Here is a 14,613-nt window from a genome sequence, read left to right as displayed (position 1 = left end):
GAATGTCGTTCATCGTTGGTTTAGTCGAAGTTAAAAAGGATGACTTTAGCACAGGCCACGGTGCAGATGTCGTGCCGTAAACGCAAAGTGAATGAAATAGACGATACCTACGGTTTGGACAAAGTATAGGGGATTGTAACAGATGCGGAAAAATGGTAGTTTATGGAGTGCAGGTTAGACAATGAAGGGAAACCATCGTTTAAGTTGTCAGAACCAGCGATCGTCATATATACAAAGATGAGAATTTGCAACTAAGGTGGAAAAAGTCCTCGGACATATTGTATGTCTGCTGGAGGAGGCGCAGGAGCCGGAATACGATTCACAAAGTGGTGGGTAATAAAAAAGATAGGTCATCGGGCAATCTTACGGAAAAATTAGATACAGTAGATAGGTCGTCATGTATCATGGGCAAAGTCCCGAGCCTTTGTATTTATTTTACTTCGTACTGTATAATGGGAATCATTGTATTTATTTTTTATCTGTATTAATAAATTCATCACGTGCAATAAAACAGTTAATGCTACGAAATCATATACAAGAAACACGCACACACGTTTAAAAAATGTATAGCATCTTTATTATAATTCAAGACGATGCCACCAGGAGGGTCAAGTCCAATATTTTGCTGCTTATATTTCACTACATAAAACATTACTTGTTAACTATTACGTATACTGTATAATCATTATTTATATTATGTAAAGATGTGATAATTATATACTTAAGCCATGATCAAAAAATTATCGTACTGTGAAGCGCTCACAAAAGATTTGAACAAAATGGAGGCTAACAAAATGAAGAGCAAGTGGAAAAGTGGAAAGAGCGAGAAATAGGGTTACAAGAAAAAGAGTTAGAGAAAGAACTGTATAGTAAAGTATGTGAAAGTAGATGTTTTTAAGATGACTATAGCCAACGAAATAAAGGAATACTGTTATACTAAGATTAAGTATAGAATTGATAAACTTTAGATAAAATTGATGGTCAAATAAAACATTATCACTATGTTAAATCTTTCTTAGAATTTGCTTCAATCAATGTTGAAGTAGATAAGGAGGGGATTATACGAAATTTGCAGAACTTGTTACAAGTATTATAAGATGATTAAAGGAGATTCTAGCGTCCCCCAAAATTCTTAGGGCATATCAAGAAAATGGGGGATTTATGTGGCTGTGAAAGATATAACAGAAGGTGCAGCTAACCCAAAATTCAATCCCGTATTATCTAACTTGAATTGTGTACCAGCCCACATTTTCGTGGAAAAATATTCAGAAGATTTACTGATGATGGCGAGTAAATGTTTCAGGAATAAGATAAGACTAAAGATGATAATTATCGGGTATATCAAATGATTTATTATTAATAATCAATAATTCTGAAACTAGACAATATTGTGATGTATTTATTAATAATAATAATACTATTCTATTTAAAATATTTAAGAACTGAGGTATTTATCGGGAAGATTTATGGTTACCTAATCTTAATTCTTCGGAAACTTCTTTATGTTCTTCAGTTTAATTTAATTATCTTTCATTTTACTTGGATGGTCTCCTTTAGTAAATAAAATTTATTGATAATAAATTATTTAGGCTTCCTCGCACAGCATTATTAAATATCTACATACAATAATGTGGTTTTTTATAATTTAGACTGGTTTAAAGTATTATATTTATTAAGTTAATTATAAAGCTACTAATTCGTAAGAGATAATCTATACCAATAATTCGACATCCTAAGAGTTATTTTCAATAATTTGTTATTATGTAAATATGAACAAATAAAAAAAAAATGATCACATTTCTAATCAAGATAAGGCAAAGAAAATCATAATAAACGTTAATGTTTGCGCCATGTTATTGTCACTATTGTACGTTGTTATACACTGGAGTATAATTTCCGATTGGGATTATATATATATAATATATAAATATCATTTTCCATATTTTCAACATAATAAGATAAACTTGATTATGTCTAAACCACTTCCACTAGAAATTATTCATCCAATCGTTCTTTATTTAAAGGATGATAAAAAATCTCTTCATTCTTGTTTATTAGTTTCTCGTGATTGGTGTAGAGGAACGGTAAATATATTATGGGAACAACCATTTCACTTTTTATACACTTGTAATAACAATAAGAAAAACATTATAACTTCTTCAACTTCTTTATCTAATCTTTCTAATCTTTATAATACAAATTATAATTCAATGAATAATAATAAATGTCAATGTTCAGAAAAGAAACGACAACTTCAAGCTACTAATTTATTGATAACTTATTTATCAATTAAATATAATAATGAATTAATTGAAAAAAATATTATTACAAATATTATGACAAAAGGAGAAAATATGATGTTTAATTATTTTGAATTTTTAAAATCATTAGATTTATTAGAATTATATTCTGCCATTCAAGATTGGATTCAATGGATGAATATTAATAAATCAATGAATTCATCAATTTTAAATTCAAAAATTAATATGATTTTTAATAAAGAATATCCATCATTAAAATATAATATATTTGAATATTTTTTCACTTATTCATTAAAATTAAAATTACTTTCTTTTGATGAAGAATTTATTTTACGTAAGTTTGATAATAATAATAATTATAATAATTATCCTTGTTCATCTCTTATTAAAGAAAAATTACGTGATAATAGTTGGCATATTTATTTAATTTTAAATAATTTATTAGAATTAAAAAATCCTGAAATTAAACAAATTTTTATTAATTTATCTGAACTTGTTTTTACTACAAAAAGTAAAAAAATTCAATCATTATTTTTAATTTCAAAAAATTGTCATAATATTCAAAAATTAATTATTAGAATCAATTGTGATTTTCGAAATTTATATGATGAAACGAATCAACTTATTTCTTTAATTGAATCTCAACAAAATTTAATTTATTTTGAATTAATTGAGAATCGTACTTATACAAATGAAATTTTAAAATCTTTAAAAGAATTTCAATATAATTCATTAAAAACTTTGATTCTTAAAGATGTATTTATTAGTAAAGATGATATTATTTTATTTAATTTGAAAATTTTACAAGAATTAAGATTTAATAGATGTGTTTATTCAAATAATAATCGATTTAATGATGAAAAGAAAAATGATTGGGTAGATTTATGGTTACCGAATCTTAAACATCTTGAAGTGGATTTTTTAGATAAGTATAAAGAAGAATCCAATGAATTATATTCTATTTTACTTAGAAGTTCTCCTTTAATTAGCAACATTTAGTGTGATAGTCAGTAACCTAATATGAAATTCATGTTCATTGATTGTAATTTCCAAAAGTCATACGTAATAATGTAAATCAAGATAATATCGATCGAAAGAATAAATAAAATCAACGATTATTAAAATAACAATCACTTACTATAATTAATAATAAAGTTATGTAGTTATGTCGAATTTTTTTGCCACATGATTTGGGAATCTGCACGGATCAGCACTTTTACAAGGATTGGTATAAATTTATGATGATATAGTGCAATAAACATTTCTTATATTGTATATATATATTAAGACGTATATTACTCAATAAAGAAGATAAATATGAGCACGCTGTTTAATGGGTTATTTCTTATTTGCTCGTTATTTGCCGTTATCAACAGAGTAAATCACGAAAATCAAGATCAAATAATAATATATCTCGGAATACAAAATTCTATATTTAAATTATAAGGAATTCTTAAATTAATAATTTTATTATAAACAAATAATATAAAGCATCATGCATATCAAATCGCGATTTATCCAATTCTCAATGTTTATTAGCGTGAATTACGTAATATCGACGTTAATTTTAGAAAATTTTTCTGAAACTTTATTTTCACTTTCCAAAATTCGAGGAATAAAAAAGGGTTCCTGTAAATATAAATGGTTTAACACAAGTGATTTACAGTAACACAGCCTAATAATGACGAAGGTGGTTGCATTTACCATTTTTGATCGACATTTAATCCCCTGAAACGGCAATAACCTTAATTAAATTCTTACTAAACAATAAACATGATATAATCGAGCATCTATCAGATTACATGAATCTGCAAAGAATACATAGAAGAGAGATAAAACCAATAGAATCTTTACTTTTTAAACCGGAAGAATCGGAGTTATATATGATGCGAAACTTCTTTAAACAAAGTTTAATCAAGTCTCAACCAATTTAGTCTTTTAAAATGATTAAAGATATATTAAATGAATTTTATTATACAAAAAAAGTTTTTTATTATCTATCTATTCTAAGAACTTTTTTTAATGCAGTATGCGTAGAAACGCGGAGTTCTACACTTCTACTGCATGAATTGATAAAATTATTATTTCGAATAATAGATTTTTTAATAATTATCTTCGAATGAAATCCTTTATTAAACAAAGTAATTGACAACAAACAAAACAAAAACTTAAAATTACAAATTCTTTTTTACACAAATTTATTTTCATACAATTATGAAACTTGTTTCGATATTTAACTTATAATATTTTTAAAAAAGTTTATTTTAAAATAAAGTTAAAGAGTTGGTTGGTTTATTAACTTTCCAAAGATTTGAACTTTGATTCGTATTTTTTTTAGGGATTAACAAATTAATTTTTAAATTTATTTTATTTTAGAGACCATATAAAGATTTATGATCAACGCGCGCGCTCACGTGACAGTCGTAAAATCATCCTAACATCGTACAATTGTATTTGAATAAAGGTCTAGAACGTCATTTTATTTTTTATATAATAAATATTTGTATATTTGTATATTTGTATATGTGTAGCATTTGTAGTATTTGTAACATCAAATGTTACTATGACGTTAATCAAAAAAAAAAATTATACTTTTTTATCCATTTAATGAATTTATTACATAAGACTTCATCACGCAATGATTTATAAAAATTTATTTCAATTTATTAACAATTTTTTTTATATATAATAAATATATAATAAATGTTTTACACAAACATAAATAAGTATATATATAAATAATTAAATCGTGCATCATCCTAACACACGATCCAAATTAAACGCAGCTATATTGTAAAAAAAAAAAGTGTTAATATTATTACATCAAAATCATAATAGTAATATATAATTATATTTTTTCCATATATGCTTACCGCTGATGAAAGCAAGATGAGTAAAGGCTTGAGGAAAATTACCAAGTAATTCACCAGAACTAGCAATTTCTTCAGAGTATAAACCTAAATGATTACCATAACTAATCATTTGTTCAAATATAAATTCTGCTTTTCCTAATAATTTTTTATCATATTTTCCTGCTCTTGTTAATGCTTCGACCAACCAAAATGTACACATTGAAAATGATCCTTCCACTCCACCATCAAATCCTAAATGATGATGATAAAAATGAATTGCGTAAAATATAAAAACTTTTCTTAAATTATCAATAAAAATGTTAACATACCGTCGTCAGTCGTTTCATAATTATATCGGAATGCAAGATTATTAGCCAATAATCCTCCTAAAATAAAATACTTTAATATCAACTTAAAAAGTAAATTAAACTTTTATGTATGTATTACCTTTTTCAGGTGGCAACAAAATTTGTCTCACAGTACTTAAAAATCTTGGATCATTGGGGCTTATGAAAAATACCAAAGGCATAATTAAAACGGAACTATCCAAAGCATCCAAAGCTTCATAAGATTGAGCAAAAAATTTTTGTTCAGGATTCCAAGCTTTAGTCATGACTTCTTCATAAATATTGTCACGGACTTTCATCCATCTATCTCTATCAGGACATGGTAAAACTCTTTTCTCTGATAATCTTATACCTTTATTCAAATTTAAAAAGTAAAAGTTTAATCAAAATAAATAAATATATGAATAAATAAAATAATTAAGCTTACCTCTATCAACAGCAACCCAACACATGATTTTCGAATAAGTAAAGTTTTGTTTTTTGCCTCTAACTTCCCAAATACTCATATCTTCTTTTTCCCAATTATCACATACATAATTAACTAACTTACGTATACTTTGCCACATATCATAAGAAAGGGGACTACCATATTTATTATATAAATACACCGCGTCTAATAATTCTCCGTAAATATCTAATTGAAGATGATCATATGCTCCATTTCCAATACGAACCGGTTTTGAACTACGATAACCATCTAAATGGGTCAATTCTACCTCAGTTAATTTCTTTTCTCCGTCTATACTATACATTATATTTAATGATCCATCAGGATTCTAGAGTACATAAATAATAAAATATATATTTATATTAAACTTACATGGTGCAAATTAAAATCAAAAACATACCAGATCTTGACATCTTTCTTCCATATATTTCATATAACGTTCGGTTTCTTGAATCATACCAAGTCTCATGAGAGCATAAACAGTAAATGCGGAATCTCTAATCCAAGTGTATCGATAATCCCAATTTCTAGGTCCACCAATTTCTAAAAAAAACAATAATAAAATAAATAATAAAAAAAAAATATTAATAAATCAATATCATATAAACACGTTTTTAATAAATAAATAAATAAATAAAAGTGATACCGGAAATTTTACCTTCAGGAAGACCAAAAGTAGGCGAAGCAACAACAGCACCAGTCTACATAATTATAAAAACTTTAAATACATATTATGTTTTGAAAGAATTTTTTATAATTTATTTAATTACCGGCTCATAAGTTAATAATTTCAAAGTTAGAGCACTACGATGAACATTTTCTCTCCATCTTCCTTTGTAACAAGATTGAGAAATCCACTTTTGCCAATAAGCTAAAGTTTGCTTGTATAAACTTTTCATGAGAATGGAATTTAATGGAGGATCCATGAGAAGTTGATTTTCAATTCCAACAGAAGGTAATTCTCTTAAAATAAAAGTAATTTCTTGAGATTCTTTTAATTGAAATTTAGAGACTATACCAGGACCTTTCATTTCATTTTTTTTAATTAATTTAAAATCAATAATTGGAGGATCTTGATCGGCTTTTGTTACAACGTAACGAAAATCCAGATTAATTGTTTTGGAACGAAATATGAATCTTTGTTTACCAACAAATGATTTATCATCATTTGCAGTTACTTTATAATCTTCAATATCAACAGTATGATCATCTAATGCGTAATTAAATGATGGAAATAATTCAAAATGAAAATCAACTTTTCCACGTACTACTCTAACATGTCTGATCAACCATGGAAGAAGAGGTTTGATGGCAGGACCAGAATTATCAGGAAGATGCATATAATCAGTAACTTCACTAACACCCTCATCATGTAAGAATCTTGTTAATAAAATATTAGATCTCGGAAGGTATTGTTGTTTGTTACTACTATGAATTGATGGTGTAATTGAAAAATGACCTACAAAAGAAGGGAGGACAATTAGCTGCGTAAAAAACAAATGTGATTTGTATCAGCCTTCAACTTTTTAACATACCTCCCTAAAAAGAAAATAATTAAAATTTTTTTTTGAGTAAAAAAAAAAAACCTTTATTACGTTCAAATATAAAGTTTATACCTTTTCATTATCTAAAAGTCTCGCAAAGATGGAAGGACTATCGAATTTAGGATAGCAAAAGAAGTCGATCGAACCATCTGTGCCACTTAAAGCAACAGTTCTCAAATTTCCAATCATACCATAATTTTCAATAGGAAGATAACCTCTACAACATGATTAATTAAAAAATAAATTATATTTTTTTGAAAAAAAAAAAAATGTAAAAATAAAATTCTTTTTTACCTCGTACGAAGATTACAACGAGTATCTTCGGCTAACTCACCCGAAGTATCTAATTGAGAAACTCTTTTTTCACTATCAATTGTACTCATTATGTAAATAATTAAGGTAATTTAAAAGAAAAGTCCGATCGTTTAATGTCCGGAAAGGGTAAAAATTATAACATGAGGAAAAAAAACCGACAATTTATATAAAATGATAATCAAATAAATTATAAGTTTAGCGGTTAATGTATAATGAAAATCCAGCATTAGATAACCTTTTTTAGTTAAAAAAGGGGTGATGCTACGTACATTGAATAGTTTGGTACGACAGATATGGAGTAATACAAGGTAATACGAAAGTTTTATTGTTTTGTAAGCAATAACGATATTATAAATATTTTAAAAATACAAAAACTTAATAAACTTATTCTGGAAGATTCTTACTTAATATGAAAAAAATTGATTAATATGGGTTTAGTAATTTTATTATGACAATAAAATAATCTGAACAAGTTTTTTTGCTTGGAAATCATTTTTTACAAATAAATAAATTTTATTATTAAAAGAATAGATAGCAGATAGAGATACATATAAAGTCGTCTTCACATGATCAGAATAACACATATAAGTTACGGACACAGTAACTCAATAACAGATAAAATAAATAAGATGATGTCGGAAACCCGGATCAAACCCCGAAATGTGAATATCTTATAAACCGATGCATTGATACATTTAGATGCAAAGGTTATCGCTTCAACATAATAGGAGAACAATCATATGTAATGAATATAAAAAACAAGGGGATTTTCTCTATTTCCAATATTGTCCAATAATGAAATTATAAAATGCAAGGAAATTTTTTAAAAAAAGCAACAATAATTTATTGCATACTATTATATTAATATAATATAATATTACTTTAGAGAGATACAATATTTTAAAAAAAAAACTGACAAGAGTAAAATCAATATTGTAAACACTGTATGTTATAAATTGTATTAATACTGAAACAATTTAAAACTCCACTTTAACTATTTTTAATAAACTTTTTTTAAAGTTTATCATCTTAAGCATCTTAAAAGTTTGATATATAAATTATCCCCAAACATATAATCGTGAGAATTAAATGAAACAAAAACAAATCAGCATTTCTTACGTATGTTACATATAAAAATTTACAAAGGTAAAAGCTTGACCTATTATCTCTAATAAAATTCTTACAAGTTAAAAAAGTAAAAAAGTTTGTTTATTTGTAATACGAATAATCTTCATTGAGAAAATCATAATATTTTTTTTTCACAAAGTCAAATTTAAAAAGGTTTACAGTAAGATCAAAATTAACATTTAATTAAATATAATTCTGCATTATTTATTCACTTACTTTTTTTTAATAATACTTTATACTTATATTAAAGTATACTGTATACTGTATTAGTTATATAAGGCGTCCTGCATAAATTTTATATATAGTGATTTACATGCAAGAAAAATATAAACAATGTATCAATCCCATAAACAGTCAAAGTAATGCAACCAACCAACCGTGTTGTTTTCTGTATTCGGCAATTTTAACTATATGCAGTTCATTATTTTTGGACGTCCCTACTTTATTTTGCAAATAATTAGTAACTATACATGAATGCTATTATAATTATTATATTTCTTTTTTTTAAAAGGATTGTGTTAAAAAAAAAAATCTTATTTAAAAACCCCATCTTTTTTTCAAAAAAAAATAAAAAAATAAAAAAATAAATTTTCTCACTTTCACATTTTTTTTTAAAAAAAAATAAAAAATGGTTCACTTTAATAATGATCCACCAAGATATTCTTTTTCTTCTTTACCACCAAGATATTCACAAATATCTTTCGATGATCAAAAACTTAAAAGTTCTTTGATAACCGATATTTCTTCTGGTAATCCTGTAAATAGATTAGAAATGCAACATTATATATTTAAATATCTTTGGCAAAATAATTTTTCTACTCCTATTGCAAAACAACTTCAAGCGGGAGGAGCCAAAGTTTTAGAGGTTGGATCCGCTCCAGAAATATGGTCATTCGATATGGCAAACAGTTATCCATTATCCACTTTCATAGGTTTAAATAACTCCCCAACTTGCAATAAAAGTATTACCAATGAACCGTTAAACGCTACTGTATTACAAAATAATTCTTTATCTTCAACAATTCCCTTCCCAGACGAAACTTTTGATTTTATATATCAAAGATTCTTTCTTCCACAATTAAATTTAACTTCAAGCTTTAATCCAAATTCTATTTTTATTGAACAATATAACTTAGTTAAACATATGATAAGAGTATTAAATCCTGGTGGTTGGATTGAATTTATGATAATAGATAATTTGGTTTGGTATAATACTGGTCTCTACACATTTCGTTTAACTCAAGCTTATTATTCTTTGACGTGTGATGGTTATGATTCATATAACAAAATTGATGAAAAACACTTGTATAATATGTTAGTTTCTATTCAACAAGTTCAATCCATTTTTATAGAGACTAAACGTACTCCATTAGGAAAGAAAGGTGGAAGAATAGGTGAATTGGTAAGGAAGAAATTTCTTCTTCTTTTTTATTTTTGTCGCTTACGTTGACATATATTAATATTATCATCCCGTTTGTTTTTTTTCTTTTTAGTTGTGTGATGTTTTATTACAACCGATAAAATCTAATAAATCTGTTCTATGTGAATATATGAGAATATCTACGAAAGAATTTGATAAAATGTATAATATAATGTTACAAGAAATAAACGATTACGAAACATACTGTGTTTCTCACAGGTAGATAATATTAATTATTGTTGTTTAAAAGTTTGATCTATATTTTATATTTCGAATTTAATTTTTTATTCTCTTAAAATTGTTTAGAATTTGCGCAAAGAAATCATGAATTACCTCATCAAAGACTTGAGTGGCTTATTTGATTTCTAACTTTAATGTGAGATAAACTGATAAAGTGGGTGGGCACGTGAAAAAAAAGCGAGAAGATGGAAGAGATGGAGAAGATGAGAAGATGGATGGCTGGGCTAATTTAAAAAAAAAATAGATGAAAAGTCGGCAAAGAACTTAAATAAAATTGACGTGGAATAACAGAATTTCTTTTTTTTCTTTTCGTAAGATGTTAGATCACTTAACAAATTTATTAAAACAAAAACAAAAAAACAAAAAAAAAATTATCTGTAAAAATGTAAAAAAATCCGTGGTTAGAAATATCGACTCTAATTTAACGAACATTTTAATATTTAATACCATGTAATTAGATATAAAAGGATAATGTATAATTTATTAATTCTCTAATAAACTACATAAACAGTAAAATAATGATTGTACGATTTCGTCCCGTATGTTCCGTATGTTGTCTCTTTAAATCTTTTTTTTTTTATTTCATAATATATTTGATTTAGATGAGATTTTTATTAAAAACCGATCACTATAATTTAATGTTTTATAATGCTAAGCCACATATAGGGCTGTTAATAACTTATAAATCAAAGCCATGTATATAAAATAATATTTGAACGAATAAGGCTGTGCCACATTTAATTTTTTTACTCTCATTCTTTTAACCATTATGTGTAAAAATATGATTAATATTCTTACTGAGAGTGTGTGGCATATACACAAAAAATAAATTTCTTTTTTTTTTCGTAAATATCCCAATTATTACTTTTTTTTGAAATTTTTTCGATGATAATTGAAAAAAATTAAAGGCGATATTTATAAAATTTCTTTGAAAATAAAAAAAAAAGAGATATTAAAAAAAATGTGTTTTTGTTGGTATGTTTTAACATTATATCTAATTTAATTAGAATTATATTTATTTTATTTATATTTGTTGTATTTTTCAATTTTTTATGAATTAGTTTCTCGAACCGGGAGTGTACCATTATTTCTTCAATCATCAATTTGGTAAAGTATTTTACAAAAGTTGATGATTTTTCTTTTTATTATAATCTCTCTGATCTTGTATGTTATGTATGTTATATAGTTTGTTGCAATAACTGGGTCAGTAACATTTCTCGCAAAACCCAATGGTATGTTTATTTCTTCTCATTTGATTTGTTAATATATTTTATTTAATCAAGTTTGTTTATGGATGAGTTTAATATAGATATTGCAATTAAAATGCCATATGAATTTAAAATAACTTTTGGAATTTTATTTATAATTATTTCAATCATATTCATATATGGAATTATTGCTAGTTTTGTAGGTACATTAATTTATTTGTTTTTAATTTGACCAAAATTTAAAATAGTTCTTAAATATTTAATTTCTTTTTGTATCGACGCGATTATTAACCTGTGCACGCGTATTTCAAACCTTCACGTCCTAAGATAACACCAAACACACCGAATGGACAGATTGGAATAAGAATATATGAATGGTTTTTAATTGGTGTTTTAATAATATATTTTTTTATAGCAATTACAACTATAATATATATGTTTACTAGTAAACAATTAGCTATAGAAAGATGTAATAATGAGTTCAAAACTGAAACTGAACCACCCAAAAATAATTGTGTTCGAAAAGTAAGTATAATTACTTGGTTAAGAACTATTTTATTGATTTTAATGGTCATAATTGGGGTAAGTTATTAATAATGCATTAATCTTTTCTTTTATTATTATTCAAAAATTAACTTTTATTTATTTATTTTTTCCTAGTTACATACATTTGAAATTACAAGAAGACTAGGCGTAGATTTACGACCACGTCGCAAAAAACCTCAGGGTCGTAATAGACCCCAATCATTTATTAGTACTGCTAATTTTAGTGAGTATTGCATGTGATTGTTCGATTTTTCATCATGTACATATATTGTACAGTACAGTAATTTGCGAATTTAATATAATAAAATTTGTAATGTGGCCAATTAGAGGTGCGCCACTGTATTCGTAATTTCTTATATCTTTAGCAACGGTTGTACTGTATATTACGTGATTATTTATTTATTTATTTATTATTATTTTTTTTTTCGTTCATTTATAAAATATATCGAATATAAGTGTTTATCTAGATAGGTTTCGCCAATTTTCAATCTTGATTCGGGCCGAATTTGTTTTGGATAATACCGGCCTGATCATCTCTCGTTTAATAAACGTGACTACACGAATCTACTGATTCTCCAGAAGAATTTAAAAAACCAAAGGCGTATTTATATACTTTTCAATTTAGTAAATTGAAAAATCTTTTAATGTTTTATTATTATTACAAAAAGAAATTATTCATGTATTCATGTAGTAATTTGTTACTTTCACGAACAATATCATTTCATCAAATAACTCTAAATCATGACTGAAATAAATGTTGTCAAATTAGAATTTATTTTTTTAGGTACACGTAAGTTGATGATGGATCATGATTATACCTTATATTTGACCATATACTTAAGTACGCGTGCAAATGATTATTAGATTATGGAGTTTTTCTATAAATATATCTCAAACTTTTTAGCCGAAAAGTTCATTCTTCTTGATAAAAACTTCTTTATTATCTCCTCTTATATTTCTATATCCTACAACCATTATATTTTTAAAACAGTATGATACAGACATAAGTAATGTGTATATAAATTACTAATGTTGCAATTACTGGTGGGTAATCTTTAGAATACTGGCGCTTACAGGACCACCCATCTATTTGGCTACTAACAGCTAATTCCGAACTAAATCTCCCCAAGCGGTTGAAAGCAATCAAAGAACCGGTTATTTTAAATCCAAACTATTTTCAATAAACCTGAAAACTCTTCTAAAAAAGTGAAAGTTAAATATTAGGTTCCTTTGTGATTGTCTAGAAATTACTCTAAGAAAGAATATATTGTGTAGTAAATGGTACGAGAGTTGAGGCTCCTATATAAAATAAATTTTACCGCAATTAGAATTTTGATCTTAGTTAAATGATTTAATTTTTCGCAAATGATATATGAGTTATGTTCGCCGCATAATATATGTTTTAATCTATATATTTACATAAATTATAAATATTAAATCTATCTCTTGCATTAAATTTATAAAATTTTATTTTTATATAAGAAAAAAATTAATTTTGAATATGTCTCAAACTATCAATATAATTGAACTTTTTTTGTTAATTATTACTATACGGGAACCGTCAGAGCAAAAATCTTATATGAAAAAGACTAAATTATTATGCAATGCAAAACCGGTATTGACTCAATTATCGAGCGAACAGAATATCAGATCGCTTGCGTTAGAACTATAAAATATTTAATTAAAATGGAAGATAGAATTAAAGATAATTCTTTGAATTCATCTTTTTTTTCATCAACATAATCTACTTGAAGATATTTAAGATTAGGAAACCATAAACCTTTCTCATCATTTTTTTCTTCATCAAATAAATCTTCCTTATGTTTCTTATTAAGAAAAAATATACTTCTACTAGATGTACACTTATTAAACCTTAATTCGTAAATATTTTAGGTAAGTAAGAATAAAGCTATTACAATCAATCCTAAATTTCATATATACCTTCTGGCAAATAAAATGACTCAAAATGAACTAAATTATGTTGAGAATTAATTAAAGAAGTAAGAGAACTAATTTCATATATGCTTCCAATGATTAATTTTTGAAGATTATGGCAAATTTGTGAAAGGATAGAGAATATTTGATTTTGACTTCTTTTGAAGTGAATATGAGTTCAGTTAAGTTGACAAAAAACATTTTCGGGAATTTTTAATTCTTTAGTTAATAAGCTTAAAATGTAATTATGACCATTGATGAGCATAATAATCTAGATATTTATGTTTTTCATTAATGAGGAATAAACAGGGATTTTTATTATTAACCTTATAAGACAAATTTTGTATCATATGAAAATGTTTCTAACTT

At 25.7% G+C, this 14,613-nt stretch overlaps 3 protein-coding genes across 5 annotated transcripts; 2 read left to right on the top strand and 1 right to left on the bottom strand.

The window, feature by feature from the left end:
* Positions 1 to 4,897: 4,897 nt before the first annotated feature.
* OCT59_003074 (uncharacterized protein) lies at positions 4,898 to 7,835 on the bottom strand (the record flags this gene model as incomplete). Its single annotated transcript, XM_066145377.1, has 11 exons — positions 4,898 to 5,047; positions 5,135 to 5,365; positions 5,443 to 5,499; positions 5,561 to 5,812; positions 5,888 to 6,236; positions 6,309 to 6,451; positions 6,567 to 6,609; positions 6,679 to 7,367; positions 7,432 to 7,447; positions 7,525 to 7,669; positions 7,747 to 7,835. 11 exons carry the CDS (start codon positions 7,833 to 7,835, stop codon positions 5,016 to 5,018), a joined length of 2,046 nt encoding a protein of 681 aa, XP_065996104.1. The 3' UTR covers positions 4,898 to 5,015.
* A 1,631-nt stretch (positions 7,836 to 9,466) lies between these two features.
* Positions 9,467 to 10,643, top strand: OCT59_003073 (uncharacterized protein; the record flags this gene model as incomplete). The annotated part of the gene is made up of 3 exons (XM_025315408.2): positions 9,467 to 10,297; positions 10,389 to 10,534; positions 10,622 to 10,643. The coding sequence occupies exons 1-3, from the start codon at positions 9,524 to 9,526 to the stop codon at positions 10,641 to 10,643; spliced, it is 942 nt and encodes a 313-aa protein (XP_025182935.1). The 5' UTR covers positions 9,467 to 9,523.
* A 641-nt stretch (positions 10,644 to 11,284) lies between these two features.
* OCT59_003072 (uncharacterized protein) lies at positions 11,285 to 12,885 on the top strand. 3 transcript variants are annotated; one of them, XM_025315407.2, is made up of 7 exons: positions 11,442 to 11,530; positions 11,617 to 11,662; positions 11,742 to 11,787; positions 11,865 to 11,962; positions 12,091 to 12,345; positions 12,424 to 12,532; positions 12,766 to 12,885. In XM_025315407.2, the coding sequence occupies exons 1-7, from the start codon at positions 11,517 to 11,519 to the stop codon at positions 12,774 to 12,776; spliced, it is 579 nt and encodes a 192-aa protein (XP_025182934.1). In that variant the 5' UTR covers positions 11,442 to 11,516; the 3' UTR covers positions 12,777 to 12,885. The 3 variants fall into 3 exon arrangements, with proteins under 3 accessions (XP_065996103.1, XP_065996102.1, XP_025182934.1); XM_066145375.1 differs by lacking the exon at positions 12,766 to 12,885 and having other exon boundaries at positions 11,355 to 11,530; positions 12,424 to 12,664; XM_066145376.1 differs by lacking the exon at positions 12,766 to 12,885 and having other exon boundaries at positions 11,285 to 11,530; positions 11,742 to 11,962; positions 12,424 to 12,664.
* The last annotated feature ends 1,728 nt before the right edge of the window (positions 12,886 to 14,613 follow it).

The sequence above is a fragment of the Rhizophagus irregularis genome, chromosome 11, assembly GCF_026210795.1.
Source record: "Rhizophagus irregularis chromosome 11, complete sequence".
Classification (NCBI taxonomy): domain Eukaryota; kingdom Fungi; phylum Glomeromycota; class Glomeromycetes; order Glomerales; family Glomeraceae; genus Rhizophagus; species Rhizophagus irregularis.
The sequence above is the reverse complement of the archived record's forward strand: the minus strand, read 5'-3'. Positions and strand labels throughout refer to the sequence as shown.

Coding starts and splice junctions, on each gene's coding strand:
- OCT59_003072 (XM_066145375.1), top strand. Junction 11,663..11,741: donor TTTCTTCAATCATCAATTTG/GTAAAGTATTTT, acceptor TATGTTATATAG/TTTGTTGCAATAACTGGGTC. Junction 11,963..12,090: donor ATGGAATTATTGCTAGTTTT/GTAGGTACATTA, acceptor TCACGTCCTAAG/ATAACACCAAACACACCGAA.